The 22,360-nt window shown below is 35.4% G+C and overlaps 1 protein-coding gene across 4 annotated transcripts in view; it reads right to left on the reverse strand.

Moving 5' to 3' along the window:
- The window catches only part of LOC110023039 (aspartic proteinase-like protein 2), a 74,920-nt gene that overhangs the window by 23,385 nt on the left and 29,175 nt on the right, over positions 1-22,360 (reverse strand). For all 4 annotated transcript variants that reach the window (XR_002293838.1, XR_002293839.1, XM_020722250.1 and 1 more), the window contains exons 5-7: positions 19,056-19,218; positions 18,897-18,967; positions 12,569-12,659 (exon numbers count right to left, since the gene is read on the reverse strand). Coding sequence is in view for 2 of the 4 variants with exons in the window: in XM_020722250.1 (XP_020577909.1) it covers positions 12,569-12,659; positions 18,897-18,967; positions 19,056-19,218 (325 nt within the window). In the remaining 2 variants the exon portion in view is untranslated. The remainder of the gene's footprint in view (positions 1-12,568; positions 12,660-18,896; positions 18,968-19,055; positions 19,219-22,360) is intronic.

A 22,360-nucleotide genomic window follows, 5' to 3' on the forward strand; every position in this document is an offset into this window, starting at 1 on the left:
CTTTAATATTATTTTAAAAACTAAAAAGATGCTGAGGAGTGGAGGAAGAGTATTTTGGTCCCCATTTTTAAGAATAAAGGGGATGCACAAGAGTGTGCAAATTATAGAGGAATTAAGTTGATGTGGCATACTTTAAAATTATGAGAGAGGAAAATTGAACATGGGTTACGGCGTATTACAAAGATTTCTCATAATCAATTTGGATTTATGTCGGGCGGGTTTACTATGAAAGCTATACATCTATTGAGAGGTTTGATGGAGAACTTCAGAGATAATAAGGAGAATCTACATTTGATTTTTATTGATTTAGAAAAAGCATATGATAAGGTTCCAAGAGATATTCTTTGGAGAGTTTCTTGAGAAGAAAGATGTTGATATGACTTATATTCAAGTCATTAAAGATATGTATACTAGAGTTGGTGCTTGTGTTTGAACTGAAAGAGGATTGACCAAATATTTTCTTATTTCTATTGGATTACATCAGGGATCGGCTTTAAGCCAATTTCTTTTTGCTTTAGTTATGGATGGTCTTACTGGTGTATGTTTTTTATTGATGATACCCTTCTCGTGGATAAGACGAGAGAAAAAGCCCACGAGAGAAAAAGCCCAGGAGGCCTACATTGGAGTCTAAAGGCTTTCATTTGAGTAGAACTAAAACTGAATACATGGAATGTAATTTTAGTAGTAATAGCTCTAGTGACAGAAGTGTGACTTTGGGTGATCAAATTATTAAAAGGTGTGATCGATTTAGATATCTTGGGTCTGTTGTTCAAAGCGATGGTGATATAGATAGGGATGTTAATAGTAGAATTCAAGTTGGTTGGTTGAAGCGGAGGAATGCTTCGGGCATTTTGTGTGATAGAAAAGTACCGCTTAAACTTAAAGGAAAATTTTATCAAACAGTGGCGAGACCTGCAATGCTCTATGGAGTTGAATGTTAGCCTTTAAAAGAGAAGCATAATACTAAGTTAAGTTTTGTCGGGATGAGAATGATTAGGTGCATGAGTGGCTTTACACTTAGAGACAAAATGCAAAATGAATATATCCGTGATAAAGTTGGTGTAGCTCCTATGACAGACAAAATTGGAGAAAGTCGTCTTAGATGGTTTGGTCACATTAAACTTCGACCATCTGATGATCCGATTAGGAGAGTAGATGTTTTAGATTTGACTTATGTTAAGAAAGGCAGAGGTAGACCTAGAAAAACTTGGGCTTATTGTAAAAAAAATTATCTTAATTTATTAGAACTAAATGAAAATATGACACTAAATAGGACACAATGGACAAAAAGGATTCATGTAGCCGACCCCACGTAGTGGACTAAGGTTTTGGTGTTGCTCTTGTTGTGATGTATAAGACAGAATCTCCAACTTTAAAATGTTTTCATTTCCTTAGTTTTTAAGTTTTTTTTTTCTTTTTCCTTCTAGTGATTCCATTCAAGAATATACGAGTTAATACCATATAAGACACCTTAATTAAATTATAAAATAGTCCTCTGAATATCTGTGCAAATAATTTAATTCGAGAGTTTTAAATTTCTCTGTTTTGGTCTCTCAATTTTACAAAAAGAATCCAGCAAGTCCCTTCAGTAGAAATTGTAATGCAACATTGATCTCAATTTAGTATCTCTACACAGAATCAAGCTCAATGTAATCCCTAAGGACCATTTCAAAATTGATTTGTATATTCAAGAGGATAAATTGAAAAAATGTGGCATTCAAAAACTAAATTGGCTGCTTTCAAATATCGGATGGACTATTTTTGAGTTCAATCACATGATAAAGATTAATCTTCTGTTCTTGGTCATTAAAACTCTATTTCTCTTAATTTTTTCCACTTCAACCACACCATCACCCACTCCCCCTTAGTTTCAATCATACATATGTAAATTTTGGCATTATTGATGATTTTCAAAGGCACGACTAGTAACAAGTTTTTCATGTTTCTAGACTCAATATGAAAATTGCAAGGAACGGTATATGAACCTTGACCATGCAAAAAAAATTAGCTTGATCAGAGATAGATTAAGGGTTGTGCAAGATATGTAAAGGAAATATTATGATACTATACACATGCAGTTGAATTTGAAATTGGAGAGTTTGTTTTAATCAAAACCAATCCATTGAATGGTCTGAAATATTTTTGGAATGTTGGTCCATATGAAATTGTAGAGAGTATTGGAAATGTAGCTTATAAATTGGCTTTACATAATATTTTTCACATTTCTTCACTTAGAAAGTATAATTTTGATGAATCAATTAGAGTGATTGCAGATTCAATTGATGTTAAGCCTGATTTTACCTATGCAGAGGAACATGAGAGGATATTGACTTAAGATGTCAAGAAGCTTCATAATAGAGATTTCATTTGTAATAATTTTATGCAAGTACAAATCAAAAAAGGATGCCAGTTGTGAGATAGACAAGAAAATAACCATAATTATTTAATTAAGGTATGTTTGTTTTATTTATAATTTGCAAATTTCGATGACAATTTTTTTATTAGGAGAGATTGTAATAACTAATAATAATAATAATAAATTATCGTTTCCAACCAACCGTCTCGTCATTTTCGCTATTAAGAACTGATTTTGAACCAAATGAGAGAAATTGAAGCAAGGGAAGTCAAATTAGAGAGGTAGAGAGCGAGGGTTGGGGGGTGAAGAAAGAGGGTTTCAAGCCTAGACGAAGCCTATGTCGAAGCAGGGAGTAGTGACACTTTGCGTCAAAGCCGTAGAAGGAAGTGCTCATGTTTTTGGGAGGCAAATTTGACGTCATTCAGGGTGTTCTTGGCAAGTTCGCTTGTTGGTGAAGAAACCGCAACTTGCGAGAAGATACACTGCTTCTATTTCAAAAAAGAGGAAAGACTTGGCACCTCCGAGGGCTTGCAGACGTGTCATGTGAGGAAAACAGTAATATCATTGTGCGCAAGACTAATACAAGCTTTGAAAGCATTATATGTTGGCAAGGAAGGAGTATGCACGACCATTGTGTTTGGCAAGGAGAAACCTGAGCCGATCAAATTAGGGTTTATATTAGTTTTATTAGTGTTTAAATTATTTATGAAGTTTTAGTTTGCCATCTTATTATTTTCTTTTATTAGATCTTTGTATTATTAGTATGTTATAATTCTTGTTTCTTTTATCATGGGGAGTTCTGTCTGCTTTATGCGTTCCTAAAGTGGAAGTCATCCACCTTAATTTATTTTGTAATCGTTTCATATAAAATTGAAGAGGAATATTTGTTGTTTCCCTCTCAAAGCTACATGGTATTAAAGCTAGCAACCTAATCCTAACCCCCCGCGTGAATCCTTCGTGTTAGGACACTCATGGTGTATGCTGAGAAGGTGATGGCTAGATCGCGGCGTACGAAGACTGCCAAAGCTTTGATCTTTCTCCACTTCAGCTCTGCTTCTACCCGGGGTGACAATTGGATCACTGCGTACGAAGATCGACGAAGTTCATCTTTTTCCCTCGTGATTTCGCAGCGTTTGTAGTTACCGAGAGGGTTCTACACCGCAGTGTACTAAGATCGACAAAAGACCAATTTTTTTTCCTAACGATTCCACAGCTTTCGTAGTTGCCAAGAGTTATGGATTGACGACTGCTTGTGTGTATAGACAAAATAGCAAGGAGATTACAATGTCTGTAATTTCCTAAGGTTATGGATCGACGATTGCTCATGCGTATTCATCATTTTCTTCTTTATCAATTGGTATATAAGAGTTCCACATCGTTATTTATTGAAACAGTGCTCGGGATAGCGACAAGTTTTGTGTTGCTCGTGGAGGAAAGTGAACGGATTGCGGTGTACAAGAGCTTTGCGTCGTTCTTGATAAAAAGCAATGATCAGGATCGCGGCGTAAAGGAGTTCCACCCCGCCTACACAATCGAGATCATTGTGTTGTTCAAATTCTGAGGATGTCGGATAAATATGCAATAATGACGGGAGTTCAATAAAATTCTACCACATTGATCGATTCCAATAATTCTGAAACTACATCCCACAAATAAACTGTTTGAAGGCATCCCTCTCATCAGTCTTTGAGACCAACGACTTAGGATCTTTGAGATATTTTCTTGGCATGAAAGTTGCTAGATCGAAAAAAGGGATTGTTGTCCCAATGAAAGTACGTTCTTGACCTCCTAATGAAAACTGAGATGAGCGATTGCAGGCCTGCAAATGCCTCAATTGATCCTAATCAAAAGTCGGGAAATGAGAAGAACGGTAACCTAGTGAATATAACTCGATATCAAATATTTGTGAGAGAATTGATAAACTTATCACACAGCTAGAATCGGCTTTGATATAAGTTTGGTAAGTCACTTTATGCATTCTCCCTCTAAGCAGAATTCTTAGATACCTAAAAAGTACACCGAGTAAAGATTTACTCTTTCAAAAACCACAAACAGAATTTAGAGGCATAAACCAATGCAGATTGGCATACTTAGTTGTTGATAGGTGATTGACTTCAGGATACTGAATTTTTGTTTGAGCGAATCTGATTATCTAGCAAAGTAAGAAACAAAATGTGGTGGGGCAAGGAGTAGTGTCAAAGTAGAAAAAAACTAGTAATAAGTCTTATGTTAATAATTAAAATTAAATATCTTTTTTATTCATAATATTTTATTTGTTCATACATATTAGAAGAACTCTTATAATTAAAAAATAAATAAATAAAAGCGATATGATTGTTAAATAATTTCAGTTCTTTTAACTTTTGCATTGCATTAAATGAAAAATAAATGTACTTAATGTTTCAAAGAAAATAATTATAAGTTAAATAACAGAAAAATAAATAAGTCTATCATGAATCAACCTCTTACCGTTTAGTTGGGAATGCTATTGTACTCATGTACGTTAAAGGTAAATAAAATGATAAATATTGTACATTTATGGTACAAAGTGATATAAGTTGTATCTTTATGATACAAAATAATAATCATGTATCTTTATGATACAAAACGATAAAAAAAGTAAAAGTTGTACATTTATTGGTACATTTCAACGATACTCCTGAGATGGAAAAAAATGAAGAAAATGTAATTGATTAAAATGAATGAAAATGTAATTGATTAAAATGATTAAATAAAAATGGAAAAATCACTTTATAAATTGATCAACATATTCTTTTGAGCATTTATATTAGGCATTTACATAATGATTTAATGCATATCACGTGATAATTATTCACTAAGCTGTTTTAAGCTTAATCTTTTATTTAACTGTTATTTTAGAAAATGATCTACTAGACTAAATGATTGAAATGAGAGAGTTTGTTTACATGATGATGTTAAATATTTTGTTTAGAGGATGTTTACTTATATATTATGAATTAGTAATTTTTTTCTATTTAAATTTTATTGGAAACTAATATTACTGCTTAGAAATATTTATTTTCACTGTTTGAATGTTTGTTCCTGCCTTCACTAAGTTGTTTTAAATTTAACCTTTTATTTAGCTGTTATTTAAGAAAAAGACTCGTAAGACTGAAATGACTGATATGTTAGAATTTGTTTACCGAATGATGTAATGTGTTTTGTTTAGAGGAAGTTTACTTATTCATTATGGATTAGTGACTTTTTATATTTGAATGTTACTGTAAACTAATATTATTGCATAGAAATATTTATTTTCATCGTCGGAATGTCGTTCCTGCCTTGGTTAACTCCAAGAACCAGGTCGGGTCGTGACAGTTGCATTAAAAACTTTAAGCCTAAATCACATTGTATCATTGTTTGCTTTAGTATAAGATATGAGTAAACCTCCTCTATTTACATATTTACAAAAATTCTTTAATGCTATTGGAATGTGAACTACTTGTCATTTTATAAAGCACACGGGCCAATTGCCACCATTTTAACAAGGTCTCAAGAAATAATTGCTCTAAAGGAGTTGGACCATTTCATTAATGACTTAGGCTTATTTAGAGCCTTACAACGTCTTTACAAATAAATCTCTATACTTCTTCAATTTACAAATTGGATCCTAATATAGATATAAATCTCAACACTCCCCCTCAAGATAGGCAAAAGATATTCACTAAGCCCATATTGTCGCACAATCTAGACAAATCTAATGAATTGTCCTTTGGTGAGGCAATCAGCCACTTGCTCTACAGTGATTACATGACTTAGCTCCAGTAGTTCGTTATTTAGTTTTTCCTTGATGAATCAATCTCCACATGATTTGTATCTATCATATTGCACTGGGTTGTTGGCAATGTTGATTGTTGACTTATTGTCGCACCACAACTTCATTTGAGCTCCTTAGTCCACCTTGACCTCTACAAACAAGGCTCTCAACCACATCATCTTGGCAACCCCTAAAGCCATGGCCCTATACTCTGTCTCTATTGTTGATCTCGCTACTACCAAATGTTTCTTGCTCTTCACACTCACTAAAAATAAGATGTTGGGACGAGTGTGACTCAAATAGATCATGTGGCACAACAATCTTTGATACCTCTCATGATCAATTGGCTCTCATGCCTCTGAACTCAGTTTGGTCTTCTGATAAATTGGAGAGACTGCAGGCTTGCATCCTAGCATGTCTGTCTGTGACAAGATCCAGTACATACTTCTTTTGAGACAATATCATCCCCTTTGATCCACAAGCCACCTCAAACCCAAGAAAGTATATGAGTTGTACAAGGTTCTTCGCCTCAAATTCTTTGTTCAATTTTTCCTCTAGCTAAGCAATCTCTGTCACATCATCACTAGTGACAATTATGCAATCAACATACATAGCAAGCAAAGTGGTGTGACCTCCATATTGTCGAAAGAACATCGTAAAGTCGGCATTGATCTGTTGATATCTCATGTCAATCATAGTCTTTCTAAATTTATCATATCAAGCTTAAGGAGATTGTTTCAAGTCATAAAGTGTCTTCATGTGCCTGCACACCTTGCTCACTGTCTGACCTGTACAAAATCCTAGTGATATCTCTATATGGAACTCTAGTAACTCACCAAGAAGAAATGCATTATTCACATCAAGTTGGTGTAACCTCCACCCACAATTCACTCTCAAAAAAACCAATGCCCGCACTGTGCTCAGCTTCACTACTGGTGCAAAAGTTTCTTCATAGTCAATGTCATATGTCAGACGGTATCCTTTCGCCACCAATTATGATTTGTAATGCTTCACCTTCCCTTTTGAATTTTGTTTCACTATGAAGATCCACTTGCACCCAACTGTTCTTTTCCCCACTGATAGAAGCACTATCTCTCCATGTTTTATTTTTATCGAGAGCCCAAGCTCTTTATACATGGCACTTTTCACTTGGGAGTCTTCTTAGCTACCAGCTAACACTTAGGTATAGAGACAGTGTCCAAAGAAGTAATGAATGCACTATATATAAGTGATATGTTAGAGTATGAAACAAACTGAGCATTATCATGATCCTACCCAAAACGATCAGAAAGATGCCCCGCATTACTACAAGAGATTCTTCTTACAGTTATGGGGTTGGAAGTAGACGGAAGAGGAATCATATCACCAGTGAATTCTGAGTCTGAGGTGGATAATGCAGGTGTCTCAAGAGTTAGGATAGAACGGGACAAGGAACTTGCTGGAGCGAGTGGTATTGCAGGCAGTGTTCCCTCATTCTGCTTCCTCCGTGTATATACCCTCAACTCCCCTGCAGCATGAATCTCACCACCTCTTGGTTCAATCTCCTCATTTTCTGGCTCCTCAGTTGATTCATCCCACATCACAGGATAAGACATCTCTCTCACATGCACCAATCTCGCACCATTACTACTTGCCATTCCTTGCTACATACCTCCATTATCCGGTGAGTCAACAATAGGTGAGGTCAGTTCCAGGGTGTAGTACAGTTCAAGTTCTCTGAAAAACACATTCATTCTCACAAACAGTCTCTTCTCTATCGGACTCCAACAAACATATCCCTTCTGGTGATCCAGCTCCCTATTGATGGCCTGTTATCCTTTACAAAACATACACAACCAAATACTCTCAATGGGAGAATCCCGCTATTATTTATTTCGACATCTGAGAAGGGGGCTTCAAATTCAACACTCTCGAGGGATTCTGTTGATCAATTGAGCATTTGACAATTACTCGCCCCATAAGTGCTTTAGGACAATCATCGTGATCATAATGCTTCGGAATACCTCCAGGAGGTGCCTCTTTTTTCGATTTGCTACTCTATTTTTTGTTGATGTTTATGCACATGTGGTTTTATGTTGTATCCCTAAAGCTAACAAGTATTCTCCAACCCTCTTATTGGTATAATTTGTTCCATTATCAGGCTTCAATACCTTCACTATTGCATTATATTGAGTCTGGGTTACCATGTGTAAATCTTTAAAACAAGCAAACACATCACTTTTATTTTTCATCGGATACAACCAAGTAGCACAAGAAAAACAATCAATAAAAGTCACAAAATATCAATAACCATTCATTGAACTCGTAGAACAAGATCCTCAAACATCAGAATGTACCAAATCAAAACCACAAGGACTCCTATTCCAAGAACTAATATAAGAGCTCCCAGTAATCTTGTCAAATTCATAAACATAACATACAATTTTTTTTATTTGTCTTTTCATAAAAAGATAGATATAAATGACTAAGAAAGCTAAAACAAAAATATCACATGCTTCTGTAATGTAGCAGTAGCACATCCTCCAAACTAATCCCTGATCCCCCTACTCCAACACTCCCTACCATGGATGTCAAAGTTGATTTCATCTCTTCTCTATCCAAGTGTCAAAGTCTACTATGTCACGTTCTAGCCCTAAGTGTCTAACCTGTTCCTTTCTCTTGAAAAATCACCTTACGGATATCAAATGAAACAACATATTTTACTTGGAGAAAAATGGCACTAATGAATAAAAGGTTTACTATAAAGAAATGAACATGCAAAACATTGAACAAAGTCATAAAATCCGTACATCCCACTGTATTCTTACCAATTGCAGGCTATGTTATACCATCAACAGTCTATATGCTCTCTAGAACAATTAGGTAAGTATTGGAAAAGAACTTAAGCAAAACCTATCACATCTCGAGATGCACCATAATTTATTACCCATTCTGATGAACTTGTGGTAGAAATAGTAACAAGAGCATGTGTATCACGAATACCTTTGCAGATTAAGCATAAGTAGCAATGTTACCCCTTGAAGACGATGAGGTGGATGTATTCTCAGCCCCTTTACCTGTTAATTTTTGGTTCCTCTTCAACTTCTCCAGAAACTAGTGATCCTCATCGATAAAAACCACACCTGTCTCTCCCTCATCCTCTACTACCATCAGATTTTCCCGATAGGTCCCTTTTCCACCTCTTCAACCACGACGACCACTGCTAGCAAACTATCCACATCCACCTATCATTGTCTCCTTAGGTGGCGTAGGATAGATCTTGCTCAGATAGCCTACTTCACCATAGTAGTAGCACTTGCAAGTCACCGCCTAGACACCCCTCATACCTAAGTGTGATACAGTCAAAGCTGATCGTGTACCTGAAAGTCCACTTGACTCAAAGTGTAGCCTCATATGACTCCTCTTATATCATCGCAGTGATGGCCTCATCAAGTGAAGGAATCGTTGCCTAGGCTGGGAGGACTGATCTCTTATGATCAAAGGTCGTGTTCAGATGAGCCAAAAACTACATAGTCCTGATCTGTGCAAAGATTTCTCCCTTCTTGCATCCTAGATCACCACAGTCCATAGCTTGACATCAGTGAAAAGTGATCAAGATTCGCCCATTGTCACTCCAGATTTATGGAGTATACCTGAATCGGGAGACCTACTTCATCGCAATTGTAGCACTCGTGAGTCTCCTCCGGGACATCTGTCATACCTAAGTGCAATACAGTCAAAGCTAATCGTGTACCTCAAAGTACACTTGACTCAAAGCATAGCCTCATGTGACTCTCCTCTTATATCATCGTAGTGATGGCCTCATCCAGTGAAGGGATTGTTGCATAGGCTGGGAGGACCGATCTCCTCTAATCAAAGTTCGTGTTCAAATGAGCCAAAAGTTGCATAGTCATCATCTGTGCAAAGATTTCTCCCTTCTTACATCTCGGATCACCACAGCCTGACATAAGTGAGAAGTGATCAAGATCCGCCCACAGTTGCTCCAGATCTATGGAGTACTCCTGAATCGATTTATCACCTTGTCCCACTGTCTCTATCTCGCGTTGAATCTAGAACATCCTCATGTGGTTCTCAGCCCCAATATAGATCCTATTCAACTTCGTCGAGATGTCCCTCACCTTTTGAATGTCGTCTACTGATGAAACAATCGATGGAACCATCGAGTTGAGTAATCATGTGTAAAAGAAGGCATGTGCGGTCCTTTAATCATCCCCCTCAGCACTGGCACTCTTTGGCTTGACCTCCGTCAAATATTCCTCTAGTTTCTTCCCTACTATAGCTGCCTCAATTTGACGCGATCAACTCAAACATGTGACCTGCTCATCAAGCTTCAGATCCACAGGAGGGAGGTCTAGCTTCACCTGTGTCAGAGCACATGCTGAGGTAGTGATTTATGTCAAGGCGTTAGCTCGTTGTATGAGCTCGAACAAGGCCATCAAAAATTTAGGATCTATCTTCCATAGAAGCTCCAATCATTTACCTCTCGAACTACTTTCATCTCCTGACATCTTCAATCACAAGGATCCAAGTCTAGATCACACGCGACTTCCTTCCTCTTCTTGACATGATCCCGATCTATCACATCATCAAGATCAAACTCAATTTAACAATTCATTGCTTTGTATGTCCAATTTGAAGCCTCGTCAATTTCTGTTCCAAGCAAAGCCCCCTTATTCTGTCTCCCGCGCAACACATAACAGCAAAAACCTCTGCATGTTTCCTTGTCGCGATCCAGCAATTGAAGGCTTTGCCCTCTCCCTGCTCCTACGCAAGCAAAAGCCTACACTTCCCCTCTGCTTCGCAGCAAACAAAAAGATCTTTTTGTATGAAGACATTTGAAACTCCCTAATTCTTCTATTCACCGTGTGCTAAACAAGAACGGCAGAAACACAGCCATCATCTCTTCTTCGTTCGCACGGCAACAGCAGCAAAGATGGGTAGCAGGACGCCAAGACCTTCAAATTCCAACAGTCATAATTAGGGCTCATTGGAAAGCGACGACGGGATTGCACAGCACTAAGACCTCTAAAAATCCCTTCTTCTGCTCCTTCTGTGTTCGGGAAAAGCAACCATAGGATCGTTGCGTACAAAAATCTTCCAAAGCTGCTCTCGCCTTCCTGCATTTGAAGCTAAAGCCTCCTCCCACTCGTTCTTTCCTTAGGTTTGAGCGCAGTGCTAGGGATAGGGCTCTAATACCATCAAGAAATAATTGTTCTAAAAGACGGATTATTTCATTAATGACTTGGGCTTATATAGAGCCTTACAACATTTTTATAAATAAATCTCTGGACTTCTTCTAATTACAAATTAAATCCAAAATTAGATAATAATCTCAACAAGGTCAAATGTTCCAGTCTCAAAAAAAATCTCAAATGAAGGGACAAGGCCAAGTAAATCAACTCGTGCCAATACACTCTATTGGTAATAGAGCCTTACAACATTTTTTTAAATAAATCTTTGGACTTCTTCTAATTACAAATTAAATCCAAAATTAGATAATAATCTCAACAAGGTCAAATGTTCCAGTCTCAAAAAAAATCTCAAATGAAGGGATAAGGCCAAGTAAATCAACTCGTGCCAATACACTATATTAGGGACTTCAACGCATAAAATTCACTTCATTCTCTTTTTTTGTACTCGCATTTTTTTTTAATTTGAAGAATAATTTCAATTTAAAAAAAGGGAGTTTGCCAATTACTTGAACACAGGAATGTGAAAGCTGTATTTGCTAGGGATAAATGTCATCGTACATGCACAAAGATCTAAATTATCAGGATGAATGCAAAAGATTATTACCCTCGATAAATTCCTCAAGGAAAAAAATATACACTAGAAAGCAATGAAAATAATGTTTTCACATCATGGACAGAAAACCCCAAGAAATAGGGAAGCCGCAAGAAATAGGGAAGCAGCATGCAATGTGACAAACAGAGACCGTACAAGTTAATAATGATCTTTTAAATTTTCACAAGATGGTAGCTGAGCTAAAAAATTTCACTTCAGTACAAGTTATTCATGAGTTCAACAATTTACACACTCCATCAAAAAAATAGAAAACAAATATAGATTCAATAAATACTCTAACAAAGTTAACCATTTCTTACAACAAGTAAAAAGGTGCTGAATAAGAATCCAAACCAAAAGTTAACACCCTTCTAAGAAAATTTAGATAATCATATACCTGGCTAAGAGGCAAAGAGATAGAATTAGTGCTGAATATCAATAAAAACTGCATTCCTATAAAGGGAGTACAATCACATATTTGTAGTAAAAGAAAGAAGGGTTGGAGAAGGCATAGTAGAAATTGAAAAAGGCTAAAGAATAAATATGACAAGTTAGTGTTTCAGCCTTGCCAAGATATTGTCTGAAATAGATTAACATCATTCATGTCCAGCATAATTTAATAGGTGATCACATATTTTAGCATATCTTACCCCAGTTGAAAATAAATAATCATGAGGATATATTGGCAATTCCACTGAATCCTCAAAATGGAAGATGATCTTCGGGAAGCCATCATCAACACTGACAGAAAAGGAAAAGCATATGAGAAAATAGGTATCATTCATACAAATAAATTAACCGGATGTTCAAGGAATGCAGCATGATATTAAAAGCAAAATCAGTAATCAGAAGAATAAATAACAAGAGAAACTCCTATGATACAAGAATTTCCTCTTCCTGGTCCTCCTAAATTAACAAATGAGCTTGATTTGAATGGACAAAGCCCACAAAAACAAACTCACCATAATGCTCCATTTTGGGCTATGGAAATTCACACCCGGGTTTTGTGAGTGTTTTGTATTTGTTCTTAGTCACATTTTCACAAGATATATCAGATTTTTTAGATATATAAATATCCAAAAATTTTACCCTCATTTTGTGAGAACTTCAATATTTAATTCCAAGTTTCCTTTAGGCACAATCTCCTTTGATTAATTATCCCTCCACAAGATGAAAAAAAAACTTTCAATGTAAGGCTATCCAATAGGCGCTAACTCTCTAGCATATAGTAGCAACAATTTTAGCTTTAGATTAAGGAAATTTAACCGCTTTAGCTTAAAGCAGATGGTGGGAAATATTAATAAATTGATCAAGACCTTATGATTTCATCATCCCAACTTGTTGGGGACCTTTGTTTACTTAACTAGGAGAGGTTGTTGATCAAATTTAATTGAAGAATCCTTATAAGCAGTCATATGTTACATCGTCCAAGGGAACTTATAGACTTGAAGTGGATGTTTTTTTTAAGAAAAGAATTTTAAGTTGACCTCAACTCATAGGGGGTTTTATGCCCATCAAATGTATCATATGATTCACAACTCAATAGAAAAGAGCAAATGAAGAACATCTGCATTTTAGGCATGGCCTTAAAACAAGAGTATAATTTTGTAGTGAATCACCCGAGTTGAGTGTCCTGATCTTAATTTTTTTATTTATTTTATTTTAATTTGTGATACCATTTAACAGCAAAATCAGATGGTAATAAAACCTATGCCATGAATTCATTGCGCAAGATTTTTTTCAGAATATGTTTGATATGAAATTAGTTTTGCATGAGCTTAGGTTAATCTTAAATTTGTCATACACGACAACCTAGTGTAAATGATGAATTATTGTTATTTTGCTTCAAGTGACAGATTTATTTTCTTTTTTTTTAAATATTTTTATATATCTACTTGTTTATCTGAATTTAGACCCCAAAGTGACTCGCATAAGACTTCGGGACATTTTAATGAAGTTATTCCCTCCAATTGATAACTTCTATTCACACAACCATCATAAGGGCAAAGAGATTTCTTTTTTTATTTTATTTTTTTTGCTCAGGATCTTGTTAACAATATTAGTTTGACTGATTGATTGAAGAGACTTGAATCTGTAGTTTGCATAATGCTTTAATTCAAATTAAATACTTATTGTGCAAATTTGCCAACACTATCTCATGCATAGAGATCGGGTATGTGGACTGGTGCTTATTATTATGTTTTAGAGGTATCACACCGAGAGTTTTAATTTTAAAATAGGTTTTCTTTGAGAGAAAAAATTGATAGATTTAAGAAAGTTCTAATAGGGAGTGCTTTATGGATTTCTCTAGGCTTGGAGGGTCACCATGAATATGTTGTTCTAGGGAGTGCTTTATGGATTTCTCTAGGCTTCTCACTCCCTTCCTTTGTGATCAAGGAGGGATGGAATAGAACTACAACAATGAAGACTAGAAGGAAAAGAACTAAAGCCAAAGGTTGTACAATCATGGCAATGGAAGTATGAAGGAAACAACCAAAGGTGTAAATGAGTCGAATTGAGCATGAGTCATACCTAGCATGAGTTTGGATATCTTACCAAAATACTAGCTTGAACTTGAACTCAAGCTCGAGTTGAGCTCAAACAGCGAGCTCAAGATTGGCTCACTACGATAGTGATGGGCTCAAGCTCAACATGTGAACTAGAGCCAAAATTAAAATTAAAAAGGAGAAATAAAGTTATAATAGGAATTCATGGGAGTGATGGTAATGAGAACTAGGGTTGTTTAAAAAGCCTGTCATTTGCAAATAACTTGGGTTACGTTTGTTAAGTAGTTCGTATTCGACTCGTTAAGTAGCTAGTGTTTGGCTCATCGTTAAGCTCAATGAGATGAATAGGAACAATCTTTTAACCTTGAAATGCAAATAAATTGAACACAAACAAACGTTTGTTCGATCGTGTACGGCTCGAATTGACTCAAAATATTTAAATAATTATATATATATTTGACAAGTGTTAATTTAATTAAATTACTTCTAAAATAAGATTTATAAATTATAATTAATTAAGATTTTGTAATTTAAAATATATCATATTAAAAACATATTAATCTTATTTAACTTAGTGTTTTAATTTCAGCCATTGGATCATCTATCATACATTGGATTCCAAATAAACCTAAGTCCTACATAACCTAAGATAAAACCCTAATCTCTTATTCAGCCGAATCCCAATCCCTACTCATTCTGTCTCGTTTCATTTCGGTCCCGAGAGCAAGATGAAAGTTCTTTGTAGGATTTTCGTTCGTTCTCTTTATCCTCGATGCTGCCTCGAAAATTGCATTCGCTTGATCATCTTTCGCCTCTCTCTTTCGATTCTAAATGGTTGGATCATTTTTTATAGCTCAATTTTATAGTGGTTGGTATGGACCTACGGTGTTATCTGAGTATCCCCTCTCTAATCTCTCAAATTTATTTTTCAAGTGTCACATATTGCCTTTACATTAACAGGTCTGTCTCTTAGCACAAATTTACTTGCATTGTTTTTTAGATTTATTTAGATTTCTTGAGTGAAATCTGCTTTTTGGAGTGTTGGTTAATGATATTTCCTGGTTTTGAGATCTAGCATTTTTCTAAGCTCGAGATTTAACTTGTGGGTCTTGTGATATCTTTGTAGCTTAATTTTTTTGTTGTGGTGGATTACTTTTGTGGCAAATGACTAATGCCGCCGGACCACCAATTCATCAACACTTTTCTATTTTTATCTTTTGCTCATGCAAAATTTAGGGCTCTATTTTGGAGTAAAGACAGTACTGAAAATTTTATCCAAATGTATATAAGTATATCAAGGCTTATGACCGTTTTAGGTTTAGCATTTTTATTCTGTTTTGATTGTTACTTTAGCTTGTTAATTAACTGTCTAAAGATAATACAAAATTTTTGCATATTATGTGTTCATTTCCAACAATACATTAGAGATGATCATTAATGTAATCTAGTTAGTGTTACATTTAGCTAATGCACGTGCGCAATATATATATCAGTATACATAATATATCTGCTGATTTAGAATTACTATGTCTGTTTTAGGGTTAGGGCTATTGTTATTCTTTAATTTTGGTGGCTGTTGCAGTTATTGTTGGCTTTGGTTTTTGTTTTAGCTTGTTAAAAAAGTGTTTAGGGTTAAATTTTAAAGCTTATAAAGCCTGATTATAGATTATTTCATTTGTACTTCAGTTAAATTATAACATGGCAAACTATATTAAATTTTTTTTTTTTTTGGTAAATGTAAGTAAATTTTTGAAGCATACACTTATCTGGCCAACAAATATTGATATTTTATTATTTAAACTTTTAAATCAAATTTGCTCTTGAAATTATTTTAGGAAATCATTGTTTTATTGTTTAAAAAAAGTTATTAGAGCAAAGATTTTTTTTCCGCAGAAAATTACAAACTAAATAAAAATCTATAACTATAATAATTTTAATCTAAAAAGCTAATTTAGAGCCAAACACAAACATGAAAAAGTAATTCAAGTCAAACACAAATAGACTGTTCAAGAACTACTTCGAACATGAGCTGAATTCGAACAGGAAGATTTTTAAACAAGCCAAGCCAAGCTTGACTGAGCTAAGCCTGAGCAAGTTTAGCTCATTTACAACCCATTGAAAACTAGTTAGATAAGGAATAACGATAGAGAAATTAAGATAGCTTACAAAAACTAATGAGAGAAAAAATGGCTTATGCTGGCACGAAACTCTCACAACGAGAGCTCTACAAAAAAGAAAACAACTAGATCGGCGAGCAAAGTTACCACATAAGCTCACGAAAGATGGGTTTGGAGAAGAATTTGAAGTGACAATTTTAAATCAGACGGGGGAAAAAATTAAAAGTATGGAATTAAGAAGTGAATGGTTCAACAAGTCAACAATCAAAACTTAAGCTTGAGCTTATAAAACAAATGAGCTCGAATTTGAGCACGATCGCAAACTTACTGTCCAATAGAATTCAAGCCAGCCCGGATGTTGGCTAGGCTCACTTACACTCCTAACTACAACTTATTTGAATGCAAAGAAAAGAAAATCCTATGGCTCTAATAATATGACAAGAACTAGAGAAAATTAGTTGTATTTCATTTCATCATTTGTGCTAAATTTACATAATCCTAGGAACACTTCTAGTAGAAACTATATTAATTTGAGACTTTGAAGATGGCAGATGCAATCAATGAGATAATTATAATATGTAATAAGTTAAGAAGAGATTGTTGGGCTAAAGATGGAAAGGGCCACAAAATTTTGAGGTAGATATGGCCAACAAAAAAGAAGAGCTGTTGGGGGGCGATTGAAGGCAAAGACTGTTGTGGTGTAACTGGAGGGAATGGGTGAAAACTGGACTAATGGTCGTAGCCAGCTGGGCAAAACCTCATGCATAGTCTGACTAGGTGCCAAACGGGAGCATTTCCACAAGAATTTTCCATATTAATGAGAAATAAAAAAAGATGACTCTTAATTTAAGATTTTCATAAGAGAGAAAGAGAGACAGAGGTTAGGAATATATTATACAAGTACATTTTTTTAGATAAAATGGTCAATTCATCCTTGAAGGAAAAAGACAAAAGACAATAAATGGATTGAAAACACAAAATCAAGTCCAACAAACCAGAAGGGCAAGAACAAATAGTAATATAAACAATAAGTGATGAAAGGAAAAGAAGAATTTAGGAAACTAAGCTCAAAACATTGGTTGCATAGCCCAATGGTATTGCCACTACCTCCAAATTGTAGGTACGTTTAATTCCGTAAAGAAAACCTCAAATACTTGGGAACAATAAGTAAAATGACTAAAGGTTCTATTTGATTCAAACTTTAAGCGACTTTAGGCTAGTTAAAATCAATAGAAGATCTATTACTTTGTCTGGTTTAGCTTTATACTGGCTTTATGGTTTAATTGTGTAATAAGGACACAAGATTTCTTAACGTAGTAGTTTTAAGTACCTTAAAGAAGTATTGAGGACCCTAATCTGTACATAAGTTGCCTTAAGATTTTTTGTGGATATTTTATTGAATATGAAATATTGGGGCTTTCCCCCCATCATCTCTCTCCTCTGAACTTTTATCCTGTTTTTATGTATTCTTCTTTTAACTTTCTGCTATCCTTCAACCATTATCTCTGTTCGCACCAAAGTGTGGGAATAACACTTGCTGTATAAAGATATAAAAAAAAAAACTTAGGTGTTTTACACATGTATAATAGAGTAGAAGATGCGCCAATAAAGAGTGGAGGGAAAGCTACATAAAAGCAATAGAAAGAAGATGGAGACCAAAAGTACATGATCAAAATATTTGCAAAAAAGAGTTCCATAAAATAGAGTTACCACACATACAACAATAAATAGGAATAAATGATAGAGGAGAATTACTAAGCCGGACAAAACGATGGTTGGAATAAGGATAATGATGAAAAATCATGAAAATAGCTCTTTGCAATACAATAATAAGGTTGCATACATAAACCACTTCAAAAAATGATGTGGCGAACACAAGTGAGCCATTTTTTTCTTTTCTCGCGAGTGAATAAACTACAAAAAGTTTTATCCAGCTTGGTGTTCATACCTAAAAGTACATTAAACCAAAGTCTACATTAATGATTTCCTATTCTTCTATACTTCAAACATTTCTCATCTCAATATAAATTCAGGATTAGAAGGGCAATGGTGGCTCCAAAAATAAAACAGAAGTTTCTGAGATGATTGCATAAAACGTGCATTCCAGGAACATAAATAAAGAAAGCGAGTTTTATGTTCATCAAAAAAACACTGCACTAAAAGTATAACAATGTACAATAATTGTACCCTCTTTTTTTCTTTTTTATATCTAACAGAAATATTTTCTTTTTTATTTCTAATAGAAATATTAGAAAGCTCGGACAGCTTAACTAATAAAATAAATACGAATTAATTAGATAATGATATAAAATTTTAAAAACTAATGCAGTCTATACATTCACCTAGGAGCATACCTTCCTGAAAATTCAAAGCAAAGAAAACCCTGGGTGGTTTGGAAGGTCAAACCAGGCTGATAAGAAAATATCTAAAAAGAAATGTCAAAAAAATTAGTAAATAAATTCAGCATAAATAACAATTACATTCATAAAAAATAAAATAAAATAAAATCTTACCGCATTCATCAATGCCTTAAAAGCTTGCTCTGGTAGGTAAGCCAATGTTGTTCCACTGTCAAGTATTGTACCTTTGTTGTCCCCTGTTTCAAAAATATCGGTTGGAAGTTTCAGGAATTCCCCACCAACTTGAATTGACTTAAGTATGATGTTGTAATGTGGCCTACAAAATTTAAAAGCTAAACGTTTACTGTAGATCCACAAAAAATGTGTAAATTTACAGACAATAAATAACATAACACTAGATCCATGGCAATTTGATCAAAAAAAAAAATTGTTATTTTCAAAAATTTAAAAAAAACACTTTTATAATTCATTTTTCACACCCCAAAACCCCACAAAAAAAAAAATTTAAACTACTTTAATAAAATCCTAAATTGTGTAAGGATCAATTTGATAAATATATATATATATTGAAAAAGCCCAAGGGCTAATATATTAAAGAGAAAAAGATGCGGATAGGTTGTATGAGTGGGCCCAAAAGTAGACATCCAATCCCCACACGGTACAACACACACAAAATCTCAAAAGAAAAGATACATATAAGATCAAAAAATCAAAACCACCAAGGCGCGAAAAAAGTCAGGGACGACCCAATTTAGTACTGACTCTGCCTCTAGTTCTTGGAGCCAGCTAACAAATTAATCAGGTGCGTACCATTATATATATTTATTTATTTATTTATTTATTTTTTAAAAAAAAAGCCCAAGGGCTAATTTTATTGGAATAGAAATGATACATAAAGGTTGTATGAGATGGCTCAATAGAGGCATCCTACTCATACGATACCAAGTACAGTACTACCTTAACAAAAGGATACAGAGAGACTCAAGAAATTTAAAACATGCAAAAAAAAGAAAAAAAATAAGTAGCTAGGGACGAGCCAATTTGGTCAGGTCTCTTCCTCTAGTTTTAGGAGTGGAGTCAGATAACAAACTTTGAAATGTCGTGTCATTGTCAGGAGTAACCAAAGTATCATCCATTAAGTTTCCAAGTTGGAGTGTGCCCCCAGCCTTCTTCTTCCGCCGAGAAGTGTAAACTTGTCATTCTTCATCTGAAGGTTGGCTCATGTGATCCTCGATCTGATTAGATATTAGAACAGCAGTAGAAAGAAAGGCATCCGTTGCCACAGCGATATCTTCCAGTGTATGTAAAATGTGAATTGTCATCTCTGCACTTGATGTTTCCTGAATAGGAGTTGAGGAACAATTCTGATTTTCTGTCCGAACATTTTCTCTTATAGTATGGTCAGGAGAAGGGTTCCCAGGAGCAGACAACATTCTTGTGGTGAATTTCTCCTCATGTTGGTTGTCATCAGGTTTGCTGGGAGCGCATTCAGGTGCACTAACAGCATGTTCCTGCTTTTGACTATTAGTTCTCAACTGTGTGTGCAATCTGAAACATTTCTCTTGCGGGTGTCCAAACATCTTACAGTATTTTCAGTAGTGAGGTTTTAGTTCCATAACGATTTTCTGTCAATAACTATTGTGAGCAGAGTCAAGCCAGACTTCTTCTGCATCTAGTAGTGTAATATCTCTTTAAATCAAAATTCTTGCAATAGAGGACCTTCAGAAATGAACTATAGGTGTGTCTATCTGCAAAGATTTTCCAAGGAATATGGTCAGGAGAAGGGTTCCCAGGAGCAGACAACAATCTTGTGGTGAATTTCTACTCATGTTGGTTGTCATCAGGTTTGCTGGGAGCGCATTCAGGTGCACTAACAGCATGTTCCTGCTTTTGACTATTAGTTCTCAACTGTGTGTGCAATCTGAAACATTTCTCTTGCGGGTGTCCAAACATCTTACAGTGTTTGCAGTAGTGAGATTTTAGTTCCATAACAATTTTCTGTCAATAACTATTGTGAGCAGAGTCAAGTCAGACTTCTTCTGCATCTTGTAGTGTAATATATCTTTCAATCAAAATCCTTGCAATAGAGGACCTTCAGAAATGAACTATAGATGTGTCTATCTGCAAAGATTTTCCAAGGAAAGTCCCAATTGCATATAAGATAGATAGGTCAAAGAATTAAAGCTTGAGTTCAGGTAATGAAAACCAGATAGGCACAATTTCAGGGTTCTTGACTGGGATCAAAATCAGCAGTCCATTTGAGCAATGTCATATGCATGCCCTCGATTGTGATGAATTTCTTTGAGAAAAACCTTATTTAATCTTCTTTGATGTTCAACTGTATCATAACATGTCTTCCGTCGAAAAAACCCACCTGTCAAGCCCCAATCCTGTCAAGCCCCAACTAGTTTGAAATCTTAAAAAATCTTCCTGATAACCTCCATCTTAAGATAACCTAATTAGAACTTTCCAACTAGTAAAAATTTGTATTTTCTCGCATGAGTAGAAATTTCAGCGTCAGAGAAGAAAACTGTTGGTTTGCCCTTTTTTCTCTACTTTTTTGATGAGATTGCAATCTCCAAATTCTGCAACAGAATCATGGTACATCTGCAAAAACACCGGACTATCTACAAAGTGGAAAGGGAGTTGCGTTTGTGAACCACTGTAGCATCGCAGCGGCGAGTTTAGCGGGATTATCACCTGCGAGGGCGGCGGCGTAGGAAAGCACTCCTCAAGCCATCTCTAGCAGGTGAAAAAGGCCACAAACTGCGACCGAGGACGAAGGCTGCGACCGATTTCAGTCACTGTGTGAGGAAATATTGCAGAGTACATAGCAGACGACAAAGCAGTTTGTGACCGGGGACGACGGCTCAGTCGACGCACTCGAACGCAGACGACGACAGAGAACGACGCAGTCTGCAACGCAACCAAGGACGAAGGCTCGGCCAGCAGCATGCGACTCTGCGTCCAAAGCCTACGGAACAGTAAAACGACGAGGATGATGGAGTGAAGCCGGAGGTTAAAGCTGGGTTTCTCCATCGGGCGAAACCCTAGCAGAGCTCGCCGCCATTGTGTATGCAATGTTATATGTTTATTTAATTATATATATATATAGCTTAAAAAATTATTTAGTAATAAAATCAGTAAACCCAAGGTTTATTAAATGTTAATATAGCCTAACTATTGCACTGTATATTTCCTCAATTTTAATCTCCACTTATTCAAGCAGCAGTGGCGGATGGGAGTTTAGGTGCTGAGATGGGTTATAGTGCAAGTAGTGCATTAGAATAAATAAATGTAGATGCAAATTAAAGACTTTAAAGCATACCTTAATTTTGTATTAGCCTTCCCGTATCATGCCATCTTGAGAACTCCAAGCACAGGGAAAAGGGGGGAAATGTGGGGGAAAATAAGGAAATGGGAGAAGAGAAATAAGAAGTAAAATAGTGGGAAAGGTA

The sequence above is a fragment of the Phalaenopsis equestris genome, unplaced genomic scaffold, assembly GCF_001263595.1.
Source record: "Phalaenopsis equestris unplaced genomic scaffold, ASM126359v1 Scaffold000206, whole genome shotgun sequence".
NCBI lineage: Eukaryota > Viridiplantae > Streptophyta > Magnoliopsida > Asparagales > Orchidaceae > Phalaenopsis > Phalaenopsis equestris.